The sequence below is a fragment of the Ochotona princeps genome, chromosome 2, assembly GCF_030435755.1.
Source record: "Ochotona princeps isolate mOchPri1 chromosome 2, mOchPri1.hap1, whole genome shotgun sequence".
NCBI classification, from domain to species: Eukaryota; Metazoa; Chordata; class Mammalia; order Lagomorpha; family Ochotonidae; genus Ochotona; species Ochotona princeps.
The window spans coordinates 22,827,537-22,850,272 of NC_080833.1; the positions used below are offsets into that span (position 1 = coordinate 22,827,537).

A 22,736-nucleotide genomic window follows, 5' to 3' on the forward strand; every position below is an offset into this window, starting at 1 on the left:
AGTCAGGGGTGTCATGTCTCTGGGTAGCATGCTTCCCTCATTCTCATTGCCTTCACCCATATTTCTCAAAATGCATCCTTGGGTTTCTGCACCAAAACATCTGGAAGTTTCTGCAAGGAGAGTGAATTCGACGATGGATGATCTGTCTCTCTGTCTCTCCTCTCTGCAACTCTTCCTTTACAATAAAAATAATTTCTTCATTGAAATAGCAGAGTTACGGAGAAATAAACAGAAAGAGATTTTGATCTGCTGTTTTACTCCCCAAATGGTCACAGTGGCCAGGCTGAGCATGCCAAAGCCAGGAGCCTGGAACTACATCCTGGTCATCCATATGGGTGCAACAGCCTAAACACTTGGGCCATCTTCTACTGATTTTCCCAGGCCATTAGCAGAGAGCTGGATAGGAAGAGGAACAGCAGGGATAAGAACTGGCACCTAAACGGGATGCTGGCTTTGCAGGTGGCAACTTTACTTGCAATATTAGAGTTCTTTCTGGCCCAATCCCTCCCCTGAACACTAACAATGTCATTCCATTGTCATTCTTCTATCATAGCTTCTGTTAAAATATTGGCATCAGTCATGTTGCTTTAGAGATAATATGTCTTTCAGGTTTTCTCTTTGTTTTCAGCTGTTGACAATGATATATTTATGCATGTTTTGCTGTTTTTTTGTAAAGTCATGCTTGGGTTTACTGACCTGATTGAATTTGTGGTTTGGTCTGTCTCAATAGTTTCAGGAAATGGACAACTTCATTATTTCAAACATTACTTCTGCCCAAATTCTCTCTCTTCTTGCCTTTTGGAATTCTGCTTACATGAATGCTAGACCTGCTGATGTGCCTGACACATCTAGTGATCCACTTCTCCCATGTCTTTCCCGTCTCCTCTGGGGTATTTCCAAACGAGCTATTTTTTTAATTTGCTAAGGCTGTCTTTTGTACTCTTGCTATACTCGGTGTTCTATTAAACATACTCCATCAGTTCTTATTTCAGAGTTGTATTTCTCATGCCTAGTAGAACACTTGAAAATTTTCATAAATCACACTTTTGTATCGACAGTCTCTATTTTTCACTCACTGTATCAATGCTGTCATTCATTCTTTGACACCTTCATTCGCTATTTTAAATTTCTCATCTGTGAACTCCGGGTGATTTTGATGTTTTGCCTAATTTTTTTTCTCCCAATTTCCTGTCCCATCGTAGGCCTACTAATCTCTAGCACATGATATTGCTAAATTGTAAAGTATCTTAATGTGATGATTGTGCAGCAGCATCTTAACGTGGGCTCAGTTTGCACGCTCCTGATTTCCAGTGAGAGTCTGCACCTTTTCATGCGTTTGTTGAGAATGTGCTTTGCTTTGCAGAGAGGTGCTTGTTCAAGTGTTTTGCTAAGACTTGATTAAGTTGTTTTCCTCACTGATCTGTGGGGCTGTACAAATAGATAGCATTTCCTGTCTACAGCCATACCACCATGAACACACCCAATCTCATCTGGATAGCACTTCCTGGCCACGTGATCCTCTTGTCCCTCTATGGTGACCCTCTCCATTCAACAAGAATACATTTTATCTTAATGTCTGCTTGGCCTACTGCTGTTGTTAGCAGATCTCATTCAGATTGATAGCTGCTTCCCTTAACTGCAAATTGTCTTCCTGCTTTTATCATCTTACTGGTTATCCTAGAAGTTGTACTGTGCACAACGAACATAGCCAAGACCACAGTTAACACACTTCTTCTACTCCAAGGCAACAGAGGAGCTTAACAACAAATTAATTCCATTTGCCCACCTCTTAGCTTATTTATTTATTGTATATTAGAATTCCACACTGCAAAATCAGGTGGAGATCTGGGGTTAGCACCCACCATCGCCCCTTGCCCTCTATACAGCGGCCCTAATCGCCGGCCCCGTGGGCATGACACAGTGGTACTGCTGATGAGCCAGCATTATCAACTGCAGCATGAACTGTCCAGAATCAGGGTGAAAGGGAACATCTTCCTGGCTCCTCCAACTTCCTGTCTTCCTGTTGCTTTTGTCCTGGGACCTCCTTGCCCTCTGGTGATGGATGGTAATGCCATGGTGTTCTTAGTTGTTTTCAACTGAAGAATTCACCTGGGTCCCCCAGGCTGGCAACACCAGGAAAGAGAAGTCTGCCAGAGTTCAGACTCTGTTTTATGGAGGCAGAAGCAGTGGCTCCGAGATTGGGCGGGGGGCACTTGCATGGGACCTTCAAGCCAGTAAGGCATGTCAGCCAGCATGCAGCTCCAGGGCCGTCTGACACTCCCTCTAGTGTTCTCGCCCCTCTGAGCCTTGACCTCCCCAGGGGTGATGGAGACGTCAGATCGGATGGTCTCTGAGACCCCCCAGGGCTCAGACATTCTTAGACTAGGACCTCAGGCCTTCCTTACTGCCAAGTGCTTGCTTGGACTTGCTGACTTTGGAATTTCTGAATTCTCACATCAACCACCAGGGGGCAGTGATGCCCAGCGGTGGAAACAGCCCCGAGGCTGCTTCTGGGAGGCCTTTGCTTCTGTCAGAAGCAGCAGAAAATGATTTCGCTTAGGATTCCAAGCGGTGTGTCGCTTCTGCTTCATTTCATTCATCAAACTCTGGCTGATACCTGTTCTGACACAGAGGAGAAACCACAGAGATCTGTCATATCCTGGAGGACCTTTGGGGCATTCAATCTTACCCAGTCTGGGTTTCCAGTTGGGTTTGTCACCTGCCGTGCTTTGCTCCCTACACTGAAGCACTCCCCTCCCCCATCACTGCTTAGACAGCTCTCATGCCCAGCTTAGACACCAGCTTCTCCTAGAGCCTCCCCCCTGTCGCCCCCTGTCAGACTCCTTCCTCCCTCCCCTGCCTTTCCAGTACTGGGTCTCCATCAAGGTCTGGTCATGAACTTACCTCACCCTGCCGGCTACAAGCTTCTCATACAGGATGGCCCCACCTCCCCAACTCCTGAGCCCCCTGTTCTGGGCCAGGATAAGAGTGAGGGGTGAGGAAGGCAGAGACGCAGGGAGACCCGCTAGCTGGGGGTCCTGGCGCGACTACGGGAGAGAGACAACACCAACAGAGGCTCTGCCCCTGCATCTTAAGCGCTTGGGAGTCCAACTTTGCATCCCTGGCTGAGAAAATGAGAGATGCTTCTGGCCCCAGGAACCAGTGGATTAAAAAACAAGAAAGTGGAAGTATCATAGCAGCAAGAGAAAGCATAGGTGAGTTTCTGATGAGTTTTGGGACCAGGCAGCTTTTTCCATGCCTCCAAGGTAGAAGGCATAAAAACAAGTCATGGCTCTGTCGCCTCTGAAGCAATGCTCATCTTTGCTCATAAGATGAGAACCACACACTGAAAAAGGAATGAGGTGCTGTGCTTCGGCTGTTGGAGGGTCAGGAACCCAAAGATTTTATAGCATTCCTCAGGCATCACAGAGCAGCCGAGACCTGAGCTTGATGCTGGGGAGGGGAGAGCCTTCAATGCAAGCCCTGCAGGTGACCTGCTGGCAACACAGACCAGAATTATACAATACACAGGGCGGGCAGCCCCTGCAGGTAGCCGCAGCGGCTGTTACCTGCACACAATCCCCTGTCCTCACCTGCACATGGTTATACAGGGAGTGGACAGGGGCTAAAGCTCCCAGTCCACGGTCTGTAAGACAGCAGGGTGACCCCAAGTGGGCTGAATCTGAACATCCGGGCCCGATTTCCTGGACAGAAAAAGTTGGAGGCTCAAAGCCAGGGGGAATCTGTGTGCCCTCATGGAATGTGGAGGACCTGGGACCTGCGTTACCGGGGGGAACCGGGTTGGCAGCCAGCAAGGACACATAGACTTGATCCTATGGCTACGGGGGCCCAAATTCTGCCAAAGAAGAGCTTGCAAGTCAATTTACCTCCAGAGTATCATGGGGAAAATGAAACCTGGTCCCCACTGTGGCTTTGCCCTGAGCAGAGGCCAGCCACAACACGCCTGGTTTCCCACACAGGCTGTGAGCTATGGTGGGAAGGCATTGGGGGCTACTGAGTTCATGGTCCTCTCTTATGTGCCATTTAAGGAACCATGCAATGCCATCATCCAGCTTTTGGGGGTTTCTCCTGCCAATATTCCCACACATGTATGTAAGAGTGATGATTCATTGTAGAACATTGTGACACCAAAAAGCAAAACTAGAAACAATGCAAGCATCCACCATAGGGAATTGGCTAAACAAATACTTCAATCTATACGACAGACTATTCTTCAGCATTAGAAAAGAACCTGGAAGATCTCTAATTGCAGATACACATCCCCAAGATTTCGGATTGATTTTTAAAAAGCACAGTGTGATGTTAGTTTTTCTGTGGAAATAAGCATTACAAATACAGCCATTTTGCAGGCAGATGCTTGGCACAGAAGTTAGGATTTCCACTTGGGACACCGGCACCCCACACCAGAGTGGCTGGGTTCAAGTCCCCACACTCCCATCCAGCTTCCCGCGTGTCCTGGGTGGCAGCAGGTGATGGCTCAGGTAGTTGGGTCCCTGCCATTCATGTGCGTACTGGGCTCCTGGGAGTGAACCATCAGATGGAAGGTCCTCATGTGTGTGTGGGGGGGGGGGGGCGCTCTGTCTTCAAATAAATTTTTAAAATGTAAATAAAGAATATAGACACTTTTATACTGCGTAAAGGAATCCCGAAAGAACACACAAGGCAGGAATGAAAAGCAGGGACCTGCAGGAAGAGATGAGGACTCAGAGCACAGAAGATGAGGCAGACAGAGGCCAGAGGGCTGAAGGAGCCTGCACTGCCTGCTCTCTTTATGCGCACATTTCTGAGCCACAAGAACACCAGTGAATGAAAATCAAATAAAAAGAACTGTTTAAAGATGAACTAACAGACAACTATCCCAGGCAGAGCTCCCCTGCCTCTGCAGGTGCACTTGAGAGTAAGTAGCCCTAGCACCCTTGACGCCTGGGAGCCCTCCTGTAATCCCCCCCACCACTACACTTTCCGTTCATACTAGTGGAACAAGAGATAAGAAGTCAGTCAGCTGTGTCTGAGAGAATCATCTCTCTGGACTCAGTTTTCTCAATCTTCTGCTCCCCAAGCTCCCAGCCTGGAGGGCATTCTCTTGCAGAGCCTGTGGGGGGGGCGGGGGGGGGGGCTCCTGGGCCTCATGACACCCTAGGAAGTCTTGAGCAGAGCCCAGCTCCCTCTGCACCACAGTGCCACACCTGACGCTGAGGTTCAGGTGGCTGGTCACATTTGAGTGTGCTGCAGCTCGTGTTTCTGGCTGGGAAACCGGCCCGTCCGTCAGCAGCAGTGGGCACCAGTGGCTCTGTTCATTCTTATTCAAGCAGGTGCCCTGGCCTGTGCTGGCGGCCATGCGGAGATTCCAGATTGACATTTGTGATCCTGTTATGACTGCCTTTACCTGGCTTGAGGACGGGTTGACTCCAGTGGGTTTGAGCCCCCAGGCAGAACTCCTCTGTGAATGTCTCTACTTGGAGGCATCACTGGCTGCAGGTGCCTGGCGTGTGCTTGGAATGCCCCAACTGCCCAACATATGTGAATCCATGGGATTTCTGCTGCCATGCTGCCGGCTGGCACTGATGTTGGGGTACTCAAGTACAGGCAGGAAGGCCAAGGTAGGGGAAGCTTAAGAAACCTGTCCAGGGGGCACCACGGCCGAGGGGCAGAGCTGGCCTCTCTCGGCTGGTCCTGAGGCTGGGCTCCTGACCTTGGAGTCAGACAGTCCCCATGCAGAGTGTGTGACTACGTAACACAACAGCGCTCTCCTCTCACAGTTCCTGGAGCCAGGTGCAGCTCTCTGGAGGTCAGGGGTGGGGCAGGGGGAGTCATCCTTTTCCAGTGGGTCACCTTGGACTCCAGGCTATACCTCTGTGGCCACATGGCTCCCTCCCTGCTCTGTCCTCTGAGATCCTCCAAGGTCACTTGCCAATGGACCAGGATCACCTCACCAACTCACGATCTGTGACTTCGTTACTCGACACTGCCTCTGTTTTGCCAAGAAAGGCACTCTGCAAGTTCTGGGAGCTAGAACTGGGTCCAGTTCTCTGGGTTCTCTGGGTTCAGGGTCTCCCTTCAATCCCATCACAACCCTGAAGGCCAAAGCAAAGCACCTGTGCCCTGAGGTAGGGTGGGGGCCAGGGGATTGTCACTTTCAACTAATGGGTAAAAAAGGACAAGAGTCAGTATGTTCATGGTAACGAGCTTCTTGCACCTTCCAGAATGCACCTGTTATCTGACCTGACTGGAAAGATCCAGGCTTCAGGGAAACACAGTCAGACAAGTGGAAATGCTTCTGTAACCAGCTCCCCCGCCCCAGGCTGGCGGCGCCACCGAGCTCACCCTCCCTATGGGAGCCTTCTTTGGTGAGAGTGATGCCAAACTGAAGTGGGGCAGATTATAAAGAGATGAGAGGCAGCCCTAACCCTGAACCCTCCCAGCTCAGGGTTTGGGAAGGGCCAGCAATCCAGACACAGACAGGAGGGAAAAGTGACGTCACTATACTGCCAACAGATTTCACAAGGAAACGGCGCTCAGGGGCCTTTGTTGCTAGCCAGCCTCAAACCCCAGCAAAGCAGAAGCTTACAGAAGAGTGGGGGGCTCTCTTTTCTGCATCACCCCTGCTACAGTTTTGTATTGGTTGGGGGTGTCCCAAAGACCCATGCGCCAGAGGCTGGGTGTCCCGAGTCTTCTGTTAATGATGCTAACAGGTCAGACACTTTGTGCAATTGCCCCATGAGCGAATCATGGTGGCTTTGAAAAGAGACACACACATGTGTGCTTTGACCCTGCCGGGTTCTGCATGGCCAGCAAGGGCACTGCCACCCACTGCCCAACCCATGGGGCTGCCTGAGCCTGGACTGTGACCATCCAGATCAGTGAGGCCGAGTCAGCCCCTGCTTCACCCGGAGCTTGTACATGACTGTTGCTATGGTGATGAAGACCTACTTAAAAAAAAAAAAAAAAAAACAGACTTCTGGCTGGTGCTGTGGTGTTGTAGGTTAAAGCTGCCTCCTGTGACACCAGCATCTCATATAGGCACCAGTTGAAGTCCTGGCTGCTCCACTTCTGATCCAGCTCCCTGCTAAGGCACCTAGGAAAGCAACAGAGGATGGCCCAAATGCTTGCACAGACGGGGGAGACCTAGATGAAGCTCCTGGTGTAGGTTTGGCCCAGCCCTGGCTGTTGTGGCCAATTTGGAGAGCGAATCATTGGATGGAAAATCTTTCTCTAATTTTGCTTTTCAAATGAACAAACTCAAACATCTTTTTAAAAAGAGATCGTCTGGCCACAACTGGTGACACAGATCCTGGCAGGTGTGAGGATGGCCGAGGTTTAGGGCCGAGAAAGGCTGATGCAGAGCTGCTGTGGCTGGGACCCTCTTGCCCCTGGGCAAGCCAGAGAATCTTGCTGAGTCCTGCCTTTCTCGTGTGTGAATGAAGAGAACAGTTGCCTAGGACATATTCCACATGTGTCACACTCCATGTCCGATGAATAAGAGGCTATCACACATATTGGCATGCAGGCTCAACAGAGATTCACAATTATAACCCAGGATCCCACACACTGCCAGAATCCCACTTTCTCAAGGGATCATGGACGTCTCACACCCTGTCCTCCTGCCTTTGTTCCTGCCTTCCCTCCCCGGCTCCCTTTGGCTGTAACCAGTGGGTACTCCATTTACAAAACAGAAACCCTGGGGCCGGTGTTGTACTGCAGTAGGTTGACTGCCACCTGCGATGGCGCTATCCCATTGGAGTGTTGGTTTGGGTCCCGTCTGCTCCACCCAGCTCCCTGCTGCTGCTGCTTTGTGAAGTTCATTTGAGAAGATAGAGCCAACTGACTGGCTCTCTGCCCAAGGCCTGCGGTAGCTGCGACTGGGCTGGACCAAAGCTGGGAGCCAGGAGCCCGAGACTCCGTCTGGGTCCCCCTCCAGGACGTGGTTATCTGAGCCATCACTGCTGTCTCCTCAGTCTGCCTTCACAGGAAGCTGAGTCAGGATGTGGAGGTAGGGGTGGAACCCAGGCTTCTGACGTGGGACGCAGGAATCCCAGCTGCTGGCTTCACTGCGAAGTCAAATTCCTGACTTGACACAGCCCCCACCTGGCTCTCCCTATGCCCAGGCCACACCTGCTCGGTTCAACAATACTGCGCTCCTGCCACATCCTTGATGTGGGAACCTCCTGAGGCCCGGTTCCTTCCTTCTTTAGCCTGCTGAAAGTGAACACAGGTCTCATTGTACTCTAGTGGTCAGGCCCCATGCAGCTTGGAGGGTCAGGACTACTCTGGACCTGCCAGGGATGCAGCCATCTTTAATACCCCAACTAGACACCATGAAGCCTTCCTTGATTTTTCCTGTCTTGGCTGCTCTCTCTGTGATCCGTCTGTTCCACCTCCAGGACGTGTCTCAGATGGACCCTTCTCTGCTAGCTGCCACTGAACAGCAGCCTAGCCCCAACCTGGGCATCTCTAGTCTGGTTCCCCCTCCCCTGCCTCCCTGAATCCACTTGTTCATTAGCAGTCAGGATGGGCTACCGCACATGTAAGTCGAGCAAGTTCACACTCAGGTTTTAATTTCTTCAATGTTCAGACGACAATTTAAAAGAACCTCTGCCTGCAATGTCAGCATCCAATATGGGTGCTGGTCCAAGTCCCAGCTGTTCCGCTTTTGATCCACTTCCCTGCTAATGTGCCTGGGAAAGAAGCAGAAAAAGACCAGAGCCCTTGAATCCGTGCACGCATATGGGAAACCAGGGCTGAGTTCCTAGCTCCTGGCTTCTGCCTGGTTCTGCTCCCACTAACATCGGGTTGAGCTGAAGCCTGAAGAATGTGGAAGTGGCCACTCCTAGGAGAGTGGGAGGGTTTCTAGGAGGATGGTCAGCATGAGCAAAAGCCCTGAGGCCTGGCCCAAGTTGGTCCAATAGAGTAACAGAGACACCTGGGCTGCCAAGCCTCAGTGAGGGAGGCAGGCAGGGGAGCGGTCAGAGCTGTGGCAGGTCATGCAGGACCCTCAGGATCTGGCCAGGAGCTTGAAAGAACCACTTTTGCTTTTTTTTTTTTTTTTTTTTTAGCATGTAATTTTGTGGGGCCGGTGCAATGGCTCAATTGGCTAATCCTTCACCTGCAAGTGCTAACATCCCATATGGACTCTGGTTCCAGTCCCAGTTGCTCTACTTCCCATCTAGCTCCATGCTTGGAAAAGCAGCAGAGGATGATCCAAAGCCTTGGGATCCTGCACCCATGTGGGAGACTGAGAAGAAACTCCTGGCTCCTGGCTTAAGATTGGCTCAGCTCCAGCCATTGAACCATTTGAGGAGTGAACCAGCAGATGGAAAATCTTTCTGTCCCTCCTTCTCTTTATAAATCTGCCTTTTCAATAAAAAAGAAATGTATTTATGAAAATAGCAGAATTATAGAAAGACAGACAGAGAGAAATCTTCACCCATTGGTTCACCTTCCAAATAGCCACAACAGCCTGGGATGGGTCAGACAGGAGCCAGGAGCTCCACCCAGGTCTCCCACGTGGGTACAGAGGTCCAATAGCTTGGGTCACTTTCTGCTGCTTTAGGACATGAGCAGACATCACCCAGACACACATTTTGCAGGGAGCTGGATCAAAAGTAGAACATCTGGGACTCGAACCAGCACCCACACGAGATGCTGGCATTACAGGCAGAGACAGCTTGCTACACCACCATGACGCCCCCTCAAATGCTATTTCCTTGAGGCTGTCTTGACCACCAACTTCCTGGAAATTCTTCTGTATGCATATGTGCCGCCATTGTGGACTCACAGATTCCTGTTTTTTAAAGGCAGATTTACAGAGAGCAGAGACAGGTCATCCATCTGCTGGTTCACTTCCCAAATAGCAGCAATGGCCAGAGCTGGACTGATCCAAAACCAGGAGCCTGGAGCTTCTCCTTGGTCTCCCATGTGGGTACAGGGGCCCAAGCGCTTGAGCCTTCTTCCATTGCTAAATTGGAATTAAATTGGAAGTGGAGCAGCTAACACTTGAACCAGGGCCCATGTGCAACGCTGACACCGCAGGCACAGGTGTATCTTGCTATCCCACAGCGCCTGTCTCTTGTGGACTTATTGATCCATTTTTATTCACTTACTTATTCAATCACCAACTTTACAACAGCAGGATCTGTGTCCTTGCCCCAAGCTTGGCATGCTTTAAGCACACCAGAAATGTGTGTTGAGTGAACACACTCAAGCAACACATCATGGCACCATGTATTTCCACATGGCCCTGAATCTTATCCGCGACGGGTTCTGGCATGTTCCAGCAGCGCCATATCCTGTGTGTTACACAGCCCTCTACGGGATGCTCTGTGTAACACTGCTCAGTGGGTCCCTTGGAGGAGCCCCGTATGCAACAACTCTGGCCTGGCCTGGGTCTCACACTTGGGCCCAGGGACCACTGCTCTGAGCTGTGGCCACAGCCAGCACACCCAGGGAGCGGCCGAGCCCGTGGGCTCCAAGTGACCCAGGTGGTAGATAAAAGGTCTGTCCTGAGCACCCCAAGTCTCCAGGGAGAAGAGGGGGGCTCTGGGCCTCTTGTCACAGCCCGTTTCTGGCCTCACCTCCGCTCCCCTCGTAGAGAGAAGAGATGTGGGAGGGGCTCTAGAAAGCATAAAGGTGCAGAAGGGAAACTGAGGCCAGAGCAGGGTAGCATCCCACAGCAACCCAGGAGAGGAAGGACGGAGTCACCACAAAGGTCCCCTTTCCCCAATCTGGGAAAGACTGAAGGACTCCAAGGCCGTGGTGGCAGGGTCGGGGAGGGCAGGTCATACTGGTGGCACCCACCTGCTGCTCTGTCCCAGGCTCCTAGACAAAGCTAGAGGATGAGTCACCAGGAGGGAGGGAACATGGAAAAAGAAAGTGGGGTGTCCGGCCCCCCAGGCCCTGCCCTCTTCCTCTCCTCCTTGGCGAGGGAAGCCAGTGAGTCACAAGATTCCCCTGGGGTGGGCCCAGTGCCCAGCCCTGCCGGCACGAGGATGCGCTGGACTCTGCTCTCTGTCTTGCCTCCTTAGCACTGACAGACACAATGGGACAGGCCGACAGCCAAAGCCACATCAGACACGAGCTGACATTACCCGGGCACACACCTAGCAGACGCATGCAGGCACACACAGGGCCAGGCGTACTGCTCCAGCCGCTGTACAGATAGACCAACAGCCCCAAGGCTGCCACGGAGACAGTTTCCAAGGGACAGATACGAGGGTACAAGGAGTGACCAGAAGGCAGGGGTCTGGCAGCACAGCACATCCAGCAGACGCACAGAGCAGAGGTAGGTCCCAGCCGAGCAGGCACCAACCAACAAGTGTATGGCCCCTGCACACACAGTCCTGGTCCACCAGGGGCCAGCCTCCAATCCCAGAACCCTGAAGCGGACCCTGGGGAGCTGGCCCCTAGGTGCCAGGCAGCTTCTACAGCTACCCAGGGCACAAGGCATCAAACAAACCTATAGGACAGCTTTGCCCTAGGCTGAGCAGGGGTTAGACAGGAAAAGGGACTTCCCAACCAGATGGGTGCTGAGATCTGCCCATGGGGAATAAGGAGCGAGGTGGAGCCCATGGGCTGCGGGTGACCTCGGGGCAGCTGCATGTACTGGTGCCAAGGCCGGGACTCAGGCCATCACCCCCATCCCACCCACCGCAGCGCAGCACAGGACCCTTTGGTGACGGGCCCTCTTGTGCTCCCTGGCAGGGGGTAGCTCAGGCACAAGTGCCCTGTTGTCCTGCTCTCTCTCTGCTCCTCTGGGGTTGGCCAGCGGAGGAAGAGGGGCAGGGAGGGTCAGCGAGAGGGCAAAGGGAATCCCCCACGTGCAGGGCAGGCCCTGGGGAGGAGGGGCCCGTCTGGGTGCGGTGGCTGTCACCGTGCTGCTCCCCTCCCCCCAGCCTGCTGGAAGCGAGATTGCGCAACAGGAGGTAAAAGGTGACAGCAGGCAGGCCCCGGTGGGACAGAGGACTCATTGTTGGGGGTTCAGGCCAGCCTGGGCAAAGGATGCGTTCCTTCCCCCCCTCCCCCGGGCAGGAAGGGGAGCTCTGCAGGGGGCACCAGCTGGCGGAGCTCCCGCCTTTGGGCCCTGGGAGGGGAACAGGTGCCAAGTAGGATGCCCGCTCCTTCCAAAGCAGAGGCGGTGCCGGGCTGGGTGCCCAGAGCACCCAGGGATCGCAGGGTGCGCTGGCTGCCCGCACACCACGCCCGCCTCCCCGGCAGAGCCGCCTCCGGGGCGAGAGTCTGCAGGTTCCGGAGCTCCTCGGGATTCCAGTCATTCCTAGGAGCTGAGGCTGCGGCGCGGGCGGCCCCGGACCCGAGGGCGCAGTGACTAGGGGTGCGACGGGTCCGAGCCGGCTGAGGGGTCACCCCCTCCCCACCCTGACAATACACCTTTACGTCCCAAACTCGGTTGGGGTCACTGCTGAGATCGCCTGAACCTGCAGTCTTTCCTTCCCCAGAAGTGTCCCTTACCACCCACCCCAGGGAAGCCCTTTCTGGTGTCACACCACAAGTCCCTCTGCTGGAGTTGTCAGTTCCTGCCCGCTTACGGCTTCTGCCGCCGCGGGCCGCCTCCCGGTCCGTGTCCCACCTGGGTCGCAGCCCAGCCAGGCCACTCCAGGTGCGACCGAGCGGGACCCGGCCTCCCTCCCCGCAGCAGTGGCCGGGGCGGGCGCGGCGGCCGGGGCGGGACAGAGCGCGGCTCCGCCCCCGCTCCTCACTTGACTCGGGGTCGGGCGGTCGGCGAGCGGAGGCGGAGGCGCGCGGGCAGCTTGGGCCCAGCCCACAGCCCTGGCCAGGTAGGGCCGCTGTCTGCTCTCAGAGCAGAGGGTGGAGGCAGAGAAGGGGCGGAGGAGCGGTGGAGGGGACAGTCAGAGGGACCCTGACAGAGAGGGAACACGGGCAACAGAAGAGGACAGGACAGAGGGACCTGGAAGTCTAAAGCCAAAGGCAGAAATGCAGGCTAACGCAGAGACGGGAGGGTCTGAAGTATAGGTGCTGGGTAGGGGGCACCACGAGTGCCGCAAGTGCTGCTTTCTTGAAGAATCCTGGGTAGAGACAGGCGGGGGCTCTGTCGGTGCCCCGCCTGGGGACTCAGGAGCCCAGGTGTCCCACCTTGGACTTGTGGCTCAAGAAGTCAGGGGTTGAGTCCCTCCTCTGCCTGGGGGCGAACCCTGCAATCCACGGTCTCTGACCCTTAACCTCTGCCCTTCCTAGGCCCAGGAGGCGTCATGTGGCGGCTTCCTTTAGGGCTGCTGTTCCTGCTGTTGCTGACTGGCCAGGTCACTCTGGGCACCCGGCGGAGTCGTTGGCGCCGGGAGCTAGCGCCAGGGCTGCACCTGCGAGGGATCCGGGACGCGGGTGGCAGGTACTGCCAGAAGCAGGACCTGTGCTGCCGCGGCCGCTCGGATGACTGTGCCCTGCCCTACCTGGGTGCTACCTGTTACTGCGACCTCTTCTGCAACCGCACGGTCTCCGACTGCTGCCCTGACTTCTGGGACTTCTGCCTCGGCGTACCGCCTCCGTTCCCTCCCATCCAAGGTGAGCACGGAGCACCTGGCGAGCCCCCAGACTCAGCAGGGCTTTGGAGGGAGGCTGACAGGACGAGGTTCCCCAGGGAAGGCTTCTTACAGAGGAGCATGGGGAGCCCTCGCTGTGGTCCCACTTGACTCTAAGCAAGGCTGAAAGAGAAAGTCCCTGCTTGGGATTCAAAGTGGGATCAGGAAAAGGCACCCGCCCTTTCTCCCAGTCCTGTCTCTCCGTTCCTGCCGGGCAGGAGAGGTGCCAGCCCCACCTGCTGACTCACCCTTGGGTTGATAATGTGCACAGGGGTTGGTCAGGGTCACGGGGGCCATTACTATGCCTGCGCTCAGAATTCCATGCCCGTGCAATGGCTGGTCGTACCCAGCAGGTGGATGGAATCTAGTCCCTCTTCCAGCCCTCATCACCACCCCTTTCCATGCACCTGCTTCGTTCTGTCCTTCCCACAGTTCCTCAGGACTTGGGGCTAGGAAGGCATACACCCATGTGCTGTGTTGTCCCAGAGGACTCGCTTACCTTCTCTGGCCCTCAGCTTCCCCAACCCCCTCCCACGGGCCACCCCCCAGCCTCAGCTCATTTAAATGGCAAAGGATCCCAGGAATGTGGTGGCTGGCATCCAAGTGAAGCAAAAGGAGTTCAAGTTGGAGTTGATGAAGAACTTCCCAAGTAGCAGTAGGCATGTGACCCTATAGGAGCTGCTTAAAGTGACAGTGGCTTTGGTCTTAGAGAGGGCTGGGGTCTGGGGAGGATGGGAGGGCTCAGGCGACCTTGGAGAGCTTGGTATGTGACCTCCACCAACCTGGCTGCCTCAGCCCAGTGTCTTGGTCCTGGTTCCAGTTCTCATTTCCCCTTCCTTCCCTGCCAGGATGCATGCATGGGGGCCGTGTCTATCCTGTCTTAGGAACCTACTGGGAAAACTGTAACCGCTGGTGAGTGTCTGGGGCCTGTGGGAAGGCTGTCCTTGGGGGCTGGGAGGCCCACACACTGGGGTTCAAACTCTGCCTGTCAGTCCCTTGCCGAGAACAAGTCCTTTCCCTTCTCTGAGCTTCGGCCTCCTTATCCAGAGTCATCTAGGGGAATTTTAGCAGCCACTAATTCGATTTCCGTGGCGCCCCTCTAACCACATTCCCCAGGAGTGGCCAGCTGTGGCTGCTGCCTGGCCCGGGTGCTACCCCTGAATGGGGAGTCCCTCCCTTCCCCACTGTTCTTGCTGTCGCGGGACAGCCCGAAAAGGTACGCCAGAAAGGAAACCTCTGGCTGTAGCGTCTGCAGGTCCCCCAGGACCGGATAGGGTCAGAGCTGGCTGGGCTGGTGGCCAAAGGCAACCGGAACAGGGCCTTCCCTAGAATGCAGCCCCTCCCCAGCAGTTCCCGGCAGGAGGATGCCCCTTCTCAGCCTGAGCTGGGGAGAGGACCAGGATCGGGTTGGAAATGTGAGTGCTTTCCTGGAAATAACAAGGACCTTGCACCCAGTCCACCCTCAGCCTCTGCCGGGGAGCCTCGGAGAGAAGGCTGGTGGAAGGTTGCCTCACTAGGGTGAGAAGTGCCTAGGTCATGGCAAGGGCAGGGGGCGGGTGGGTGGCTCAGCCTGTGTCTGTGTGACCAAGGACAGCGCTGTGTCCTGACCAGCCACCTCTGGGCGGTGAGGGGTTAACACTCCCACTCCTGTCCCTGGGCCCTGGCCTCCCAGGCCCCTCTGGAATGCTGGGACTTGCTGCCACCAGCCTTGCCTAGACCTGCTCGGGCAACAGCCCCAGGGCCAAACAGATAGGGGCCAGAAAGGTCTGAAGAACCCCCAGCCCTTCCTGGAGGACAGGTTGGGGACAGGTGCGGGAGGCTGCACATCATGGCACATGTGGAGTGAGCGAGCCCTCCCGGATGCCTGCCCAGCATGCCTCTCCCTCCCCTCCCCATGGCACTCCTGGGCCCTCCCAGAAAGTGCGCAGGCTGCTTCCAGGGCCGGAGCCCAGCCATACTGGGGCTTGGCTCCCCTCAAGGCTCCTTAAAAGGCAACCCTGGAGGCGGGAGCCCCTGGCTGGCTGGAGAGGAGAGAGGGCCGCTAGCAGCTTGTAATTGCACTTAGGAGCTTGTAAAAGAATCACAGGATTTGTAAAATAAAACTTCTGGGTCACACCTAGCTGTTAAGGACCAGGCTGGGAATAGGAGGTATGGGGAGAATTCAACAAAATTCACAATACACCTGGTCCCATCAGGTATATTATTGCAATCAACTGATCATTACAAACTGTAGGAAGGGTAACAGGGACAAGAGTGACCCTGCTCCAAAGGAGGATGCTCTTGGGGTTCCAGGGAGATGGCTAGAAAGGAGGATAAATGCCCCAGGCCTGGGGGAGGGGCGGGGGATGGCTGGGAAGACCCAGTGGGAGGTAGGACACAGTCTGTTTCAGCAGGGGCTGGGTGAAGGGCCAGAGGGGTCCTGGCAGGTCAGCTTTAGGATTCTGCATTTTGTCCCCGATGGGATGCGACTCAGAGGAGGCACTACAGACTTCTGTTGTCATAGTTCTCTCTGGCTTTAGGAGGCGTGTGGGGGTGGGGCATGACACACAGACTCGGACTTAATGGGGAAACCCTCGTCCTGGACCAGATGGGAGGTGCAGAGGGTCTGAAGTATGGCGGACAGCAGAATGTGGGCATCTCACGGGTTCATGATGTGCCAGACCCAGCACCTACTGGTGATGGGAGGGATTGGGGCAGAAGGTAATTTGGCCCATTTTAAGGTTGAGATGGCTTGCACTTCCAAGATGGGGAGAGCAGTCTGAAGTTCAAGAGAAAAGCGGTACAAGAACAGTGAGTGCCTCCAATGGAGTGGGCACTCCCCAAGCCATCAGTTCATCCCTGGGAAGTGACACAGTTACTCTCATCCCCATTGAACAGACAAGGATATTGAGGGTGAGCTCAAATTCCTTTCCAAGGTCACTCGTCTTTGGTTAGGGTTGGAATCCAAGACCTGTACACTGGGCCACTTCACCGCAGTATCTCCATCACTCATTCATCTCACAGCCCTACCATCTGCTGGTGTCGTTTTCCTAGGCCTTGAAGATCACCAAACCATACCTGCCCTTGAGGCACTTGGTTTTCTTGAGGCTGTGCAGGCAGAAAGGGAGTACAGTGGCCAGAGGGGACATCCCGGAGGAGGTGATGCTCCATAAGGACTTGGAACACAGGAGAGCGAGTCACAGGCACTTGGAAGGCCCTGGAGCAGGAGGGGTCAGAGGGATGGCCTGCCTGAGCCCGGAAAATCAGGAGCAGGAGCTGGCAGGGTCAGGGAGGAGGTGGTGGGCAGAGAGCACCCAGGGCCTCATTCCACATGCCCATGGCAGGAATCATGGTTCTCACCCTGCCATGGGAAGGTGTGGGGTTCGGGCAGAGGAGTGGTATTATCTGGCTTCAGTCCAGCTGCTTTAAAAATACACCATGGGTGGGGAGTGACGCAGGTGGGACGCAAGCGGAACAATGAAAGCTAGCTGCCAGCATCCAGGTGAAAGGTGAGCATGCCACAGCTGGTGCCAGCGGGAGGAGGTCTTTGAGGCTGACCCAGCGGGAGTCAGCTATCGTTGGATCTAAATGGAACACAAAGCTCAGGGTGGCTTTGGGATAGCTACCCTCCAGGAAAGATCACATTGCTGGCATTTGAAGAGGAATGAGAGAGATCAGGCCTTCTGTTTGGAGTGTAAATTGGAGTTGTTGGACACCCCCTTGATGGTGTGAAGTAGCAACAAGATCTACGATTCTTAGGTTCAGATCTGGATGCAGAGCTGAACTTGAGAAGGGTGAACTTGAAGTTGACATTTAAAGCCAGTGGCATTGATGGGATCCTTTAGGGAATCCCATGGCCTCTGAGGGGCCTGGCCCAGTCACCCTGCTATTTTTTTTTTTTTTTTTTTTTTTTTGCTAGCACCTGCCAGGAAAAAGGGCAGTGGGAGTGTGACCAGGAGCCATGCTTGGTGGACCCAGACATGATCAATGCCATCAACCAGGGCAACTACGGGTGAGAAGCCCTGGAACCCCACCCCTCCCCTCCACAGCAATCACGCATGCATGCATGCGTGTGCTCCTACATGCACAAACACACAGACATGCATGGTACTTGGCACACACCCCATCATACTGGTTCTTAAGCACACGCTGGCTCCCACCCACACACGCGTGCTCCCAGGACCCCCAACCCTGACAAGTATGTGACTTCCTCCTGCGACGACCCCCCTCCTCCAGGTGGCAGGCTGGGAACCACAGTGCCTTCTGGGGCATGACCCTGGATGAGGGCATTCGCTACCGCCTGGGCACCCACCGCCCGTCTTCATCCGTCATGAACATGAATGAGATTTACGTAAGTCCATCTTTTCCCATAATTCTGCCATTCCCCCGCCTCCTCGCCATGACATTAGTCCTTAGGAACAACAGCACCCTGTGTCCTGTACCTCTCAGGGCTGGACTTAATCACCAACCAGTAGGCTGTGTGTCCCTGGGAAAGTGACTCCCCATCTCTGGGTCTTTGCTTTCTGCCTGTAATAGGAGGTGCTGTGCTGGCAGAATTCATGCTCTGATTCTGAGTTGTGTGGTTCCAACAGTGGCCCTTTCTAGCGTCCTTAGTGTGGGAAAAATGTTGTTGGTCCCAGGACAACTGGGTTAGAGCCCAAGAGGTCAAGAGATCACCTTGGTATTTTGGGAAGGGAGGCACAGACACGCTTCCAGCTCTGGTCAGAGAGCAACAATTCAAAGAAGCAAATGCTGGCTTGGGAGAGGGGGGTATCCCCAGGGAGGAGGGGGCCTCTTGCTTCCCAGGGGCCCTCTGGGGGAAGGACTGTTAGCTGTAGTCCAATCTAGGCTATGGAAGGGCAGGGATTGGGCACGTGCCAGGGGACCTGCCCAGCAGCAGCAGCCATGGAGACCGGGGACTGGCGGGAGACACCATTCCGCAGAGGGACTGCAGCCCAAGGCTGGAGTGACCAGACCCTGCCCCTGCCCTCACTCCCTCGAGGCCTCTAGATATTTTCTGCCTCCTGCTGTTTGCCTTGGCCGCCTGCCTGGTCACGGGACCCTAGTGTTCCTTTCCTCCCTGTCCTTGGGGGCCTGAAGGCCACAGTTCCATTGGAAAGACGGGTGTGGCCGATTAAAAGGCGAAGAGGCAGGGTGGACAGTGGGAAGGTGGGAGACCCCAGCCTGGCCCCTTCCTGCTCTGTCTGTGCAGCAGGACTAGTCACCCTGCCCCTGCTGTGCGGGGCATGGCTGTCGCACTCAAGTCCACTCAGGAGGAGGCCGGGCTCCCTCAGCAGGAGGAGGGCACCAGGTCCAACTTCCGACTGGCCCCTGAGAGGCAGGCCAGAAGGCATGGGGCGTGACCTCTGTCTTGCAGACCGGACTGGGTCCTGGGGAGGTGCTGCCTGTGGCCTTTGAGGCCTCTGAGAAGTGGCCCAACATGATCCACGAGCCTCTGGACCAGGGCAACTGTGCGGGGTCCTGGGCTTTCTCCACAGCAGGTGCGTCCAAGGGCAAGGGGCTGGCTGGCCAGAAGGGGGCGCCCGGGGCTCAAGCCTCCCTGACGGCTCCTCTGCCTCCTCCCACCAGCTGTGGCATCTGACCGTGTCTCCATCCATTCTCTGGGACACATGACACCTGTCCTATCGCCCCAGAACCTGCTGTCCTGTGACAGGCACCATCAGCAGGGCTGTCGCGGCGGGCGTCTCGATGGTGCCTGGTGGTTCCTGCGACGCCGAGGGTATGCATTCTGGGCAGAGGTATGGACAGGGCATGCTGTGGGCCATGCTGTACCACCCATTGCCCTTATTCTCTCCTGTCACCTCCTCAGGGTTGTGTCTGACCACTGCTACCCGTTCTCGGGCCGTGAGCAGGATGAGGCTGGCCCCGCCCCTCCCTGCATGATGCACAGCCGCGCCATGGGTCGGGGCAAGCGGCAGGCTACTGCCCGCTGCCCCAACAGCCACGTCCACGCCAACGACATCTACCAGGTCACTCCAGCCTACCGCCTTGGCTCTAATGTAAGTGTGCACATGGGTGAGCAGTCTGAGGGCAGGAGAGGGAGCTGGGGGCTAGCCCAAGGCGGGAGGCGCCCACCCTGATGGATGCTCTGCTCCCCCAACCCCTGGCTTCCAGGAGAAAGAGATCATGAAGGAGCTACTGGAGAACGGCCCTGTGCAAGGTATATTCTCCCCTGGCAGGTGCCCCTCATCCCACCCCACGCCTCTGGAAGCTGGGCCAGCTAGATGCTGGAGACAGGACCACAGCCCAGGGCTCTGTCCAGCATCAAGTAGCAACTCCACTGGGGCTGGGAGCAATAGGGTCACATCTCTCTGCAGGCAGCAGGGCACTGAAACAATCCTGCTTTGCCCTCTGCCCACAGCCCTCATGGAAGTGCACGAGGACTTCTTCCTGTACCAGGGCGGCATCTACAGCCACACGCCCGTGAGCCTCGGGAGGCCTGAGCGCTATCGCCGGCACGGTACCCACTCGGTCAAGATCACAGGGTGAGAACCCCATGGGCAGAATGAGGCTGGGGGTCGCAAAGCTTGCCCCAGGTGGGAGGAGTGCCAGCTTGGAGTCTGCATGGATCCCAAGTCACCCTACAAAGCTGAGAATAACCCCCAACCCCTTCAGAGGACCCTGCCTGGAGCCACCCAGAAGTGGCCTTGTAGGTCACCTAGGAACAGTTCCTTGCACACAGATATAATATGCCCCTGTGAGACCCAGACACAGGTTCAGGAGTTGTTCACCCCATCCTGCCCACCTCAGCACTTGTCCCAACCCTGCCAGCTCACTGAGCAACCTAGGCAGGTCCCTTCCACGGGCCTCAGTTTCCCCAACCTGATATGATGGGAGATGTTGGAGCTGCTGGTTTCAGTGAAATCAGTGAACACCCATCCAACAAAGCAGACTCTGCCTTGGGCCCTTGGGTCCCCAAACAACCATCCCTCTCTGGGTCCCCAGAGTGAGCGACGGCAGGCAGATGTGTGAGGTTGTGCGGAATCCTCCCCAGCATGTTGAGTGCCTGGGCAATGGGCCCTAAGGTCCCTCCTCTCCTCACCTCTTCCTCCATCCCGTCCCTCCCCCATGGAAGGCTTGGGGGTTGTAGTTACAGGAGGGAGGTGCAGAGAGGGACAGAGAATAAGTGCTAGGGGTACGACCAAGGTCTTAAAGACAGCAAGGGCCTGAGAGGGAAGACGCTAGCAGGTGCAGCCCCCGACAGCAGGTGCAGCAGTGCCCACTCCTGCTCTGCCCACAGGTGGGGAGAGGAGACGCTGCCTGATGGAAGGACCCTCAAATATTGGGTGAGTCCCTCGGGGACACGTGGGACCAGATCCCACCTGCAGCCTCCCCTTGTACCCCCTTTCCCTTACTTCTGCCTTATTTGCCTTTTCTTTCCCAGACTGCAGCCAACTCTTGGGGCCCTGCCTGGGGCGAGAGGGGCCACTTCCGCATCCTGAGAGGCACCAACGAGTGTGACATTGAGAGCTTTGTACTGGGCGTCTGGGGCCGCGTGGGCATGGAAGATATGGGGCATCACTGAGGTTCTGGGCACAAGGCCAGGCCTGGATTGGGGTCCCAGGCGAAGGCAGCCAGTGGGAGAGCGCCTCCCCTCGGGGCAGGGGCCAGCCACTTCCACCATGTCCGATGAAGCCCCAGACGCAGGCAGGCGCCAGGGCTTTAATCCCCACAGGTTCCGCTGACGCAGCGCCCCGCCTGGGAGCCGCGGGCAGGGGAGGCTGGCGGAGCCCCCAGACCTCCCAGTGGGAACGGGACAGGACCTGGCTGGGGAGGAGCTGGGCCTACAGATCCCAGGGCCCTGGGATCCTCATCAAGACTACCAAAGCCAGGACTCCCCCAAGTCTCCAGCCCCACCCCACCCCCACTCCACCCTGTAATTCTTACTCTTCAGAGATATTTATTTTTCTTTTCACTGTTTTCAAATAAAGCCAAAGAATTATTGGGGCTGGCGTTGTGGTACATCCAATTAAGTCACTGCCTGCAACGCTGGCATCCCATATGAGCACGGGTTCAAATCTGAGCTGCTCCACTTCCAGTCCAGCTCTCTGCTAATGGCCTGTGGAAGGCAGTGGAGAATGGCCCAAGTGCTTGGGATCCGGCATCCGCATGGGGGATCCGGATGGAGTTCAGGCTCTGGGCTTCCTCCTGGCTCAGGCCTGGCTGTTGTTGCCATTTGAGGAATGAACTAACAGACGGAAGATCTCTCTCTGTGTATTTCTACCTTTCAAATAAATAAATCTTAAAAAAATAAAACAAAACCAAGTATTGATAACTGTAGTATCCTGGGTCCTCGAGGAGTGGTGAGCTGGGCCAGCGGCAGGGCAGGACAGGTTTATAAAGCAGGAAGGATTTTCAGAGGTGCTGCTGGCTGGCAGAGTGGGTGGAGGGGAACTCTCAGCCTCCATTGAGCCCGAATTGTCATCAGTGCCCAGGGCACTGACCCACTTGGAGGCAGAGCATGGGTGGCACGGCCTTTGGCTTTCTGAGAATGAAGCCGTGGGAATCTGCTTCTCAGGTGCTGAAGCAGCACTGCCTGGGCAGGCGGAGGGGGCAGCCCAGCCCACCAATCAGCAGAACCGGTGCCTGTGCCCAGCAGGCAAGGGGGTGCTGGCCCCAACGGCACTGGAGCCTTAGCCTCGGCACATCAGCCTCTCCACATGGCCTTCCCTGTCCTTGGATCAACCTGGGCCTGTGACCACAGCTCTCTCCCCCCAGACTCCCAGCAAAACCAGCCCAGGCAGCAGTCTGGCCATCAAGGCCAACACAGCCTACCCAACCAGCCTCTTCCACAGGCCGTCATCCGTGCCCAGGCAACCCCCTCACTGTGCCTCATGTGTCCTGCTCACATTATTCCCCAGCCTGAGTGTCCTTCCACGCAGTCCGCCCTTTCCGAATGTGATCCAGACAGTACCTGTGCCTGCCAATGTGCCGGTCCAGGGCCCCTGCCCACAAGCAGCGTGGACACACACCTGTCCCAACTCATTTGCTTGATGCCCTTTCACCCACTGCATCACCTCCCTCACTGGGCTGGGGGTCCCAAAGGGCTGGGACTGGGCCTGACTCACTAGAGGCTTCAGGAACCAGCATCCTGGTATGCGGGAGTGATGGTAACCTGTCATGTCACCTCCACTTCCCTTCAAGCCCCTGGCTGCCGGGTGGGTAGGG

The 22,736-nt window shown here is 55.7% G+C and overlaps 1 protein-coding gene across 1 annotated transcript; it reads left to right on the plus strand.

Moving 5' to 3' along the window:
• The first annotated feature begins 12,660 nt into the window (after positions 1-12,660).
• Positions 12,661-21,509, plus strand: TINAGL1 (tubulointerstitial nephritis antigen like 1). Its single transcript, XM_004591643.2, has 12 exons — positions 12,661-12,809; positions 13,228-13,551; positions 14,417-14,480; positions 17,467-17,559; positions 17,784-17,898; positions 18,925-19,048; positions 19,137-19,287; positions 19,378-19,567; positions 19,683-19,728; positions 19,930-20,053; positions 20,809-20,854; positions 20,953-21,509. Exons 2-12 carry the CDS (start codon positions 13,242-13,244, stop codon positions 21,091-21,093), a joined length of 1,404 nt encoding a protein of 467 aa, XP_004591700.1. The 5' UTR covers positions 12,661-12,809; positions 13,228-13,241; the 3' UTR covers positions 21,094-21,509.
• The last annotated feature ends 1,227 nt before the right edge of the window (positions 21,510-22,736 follow it).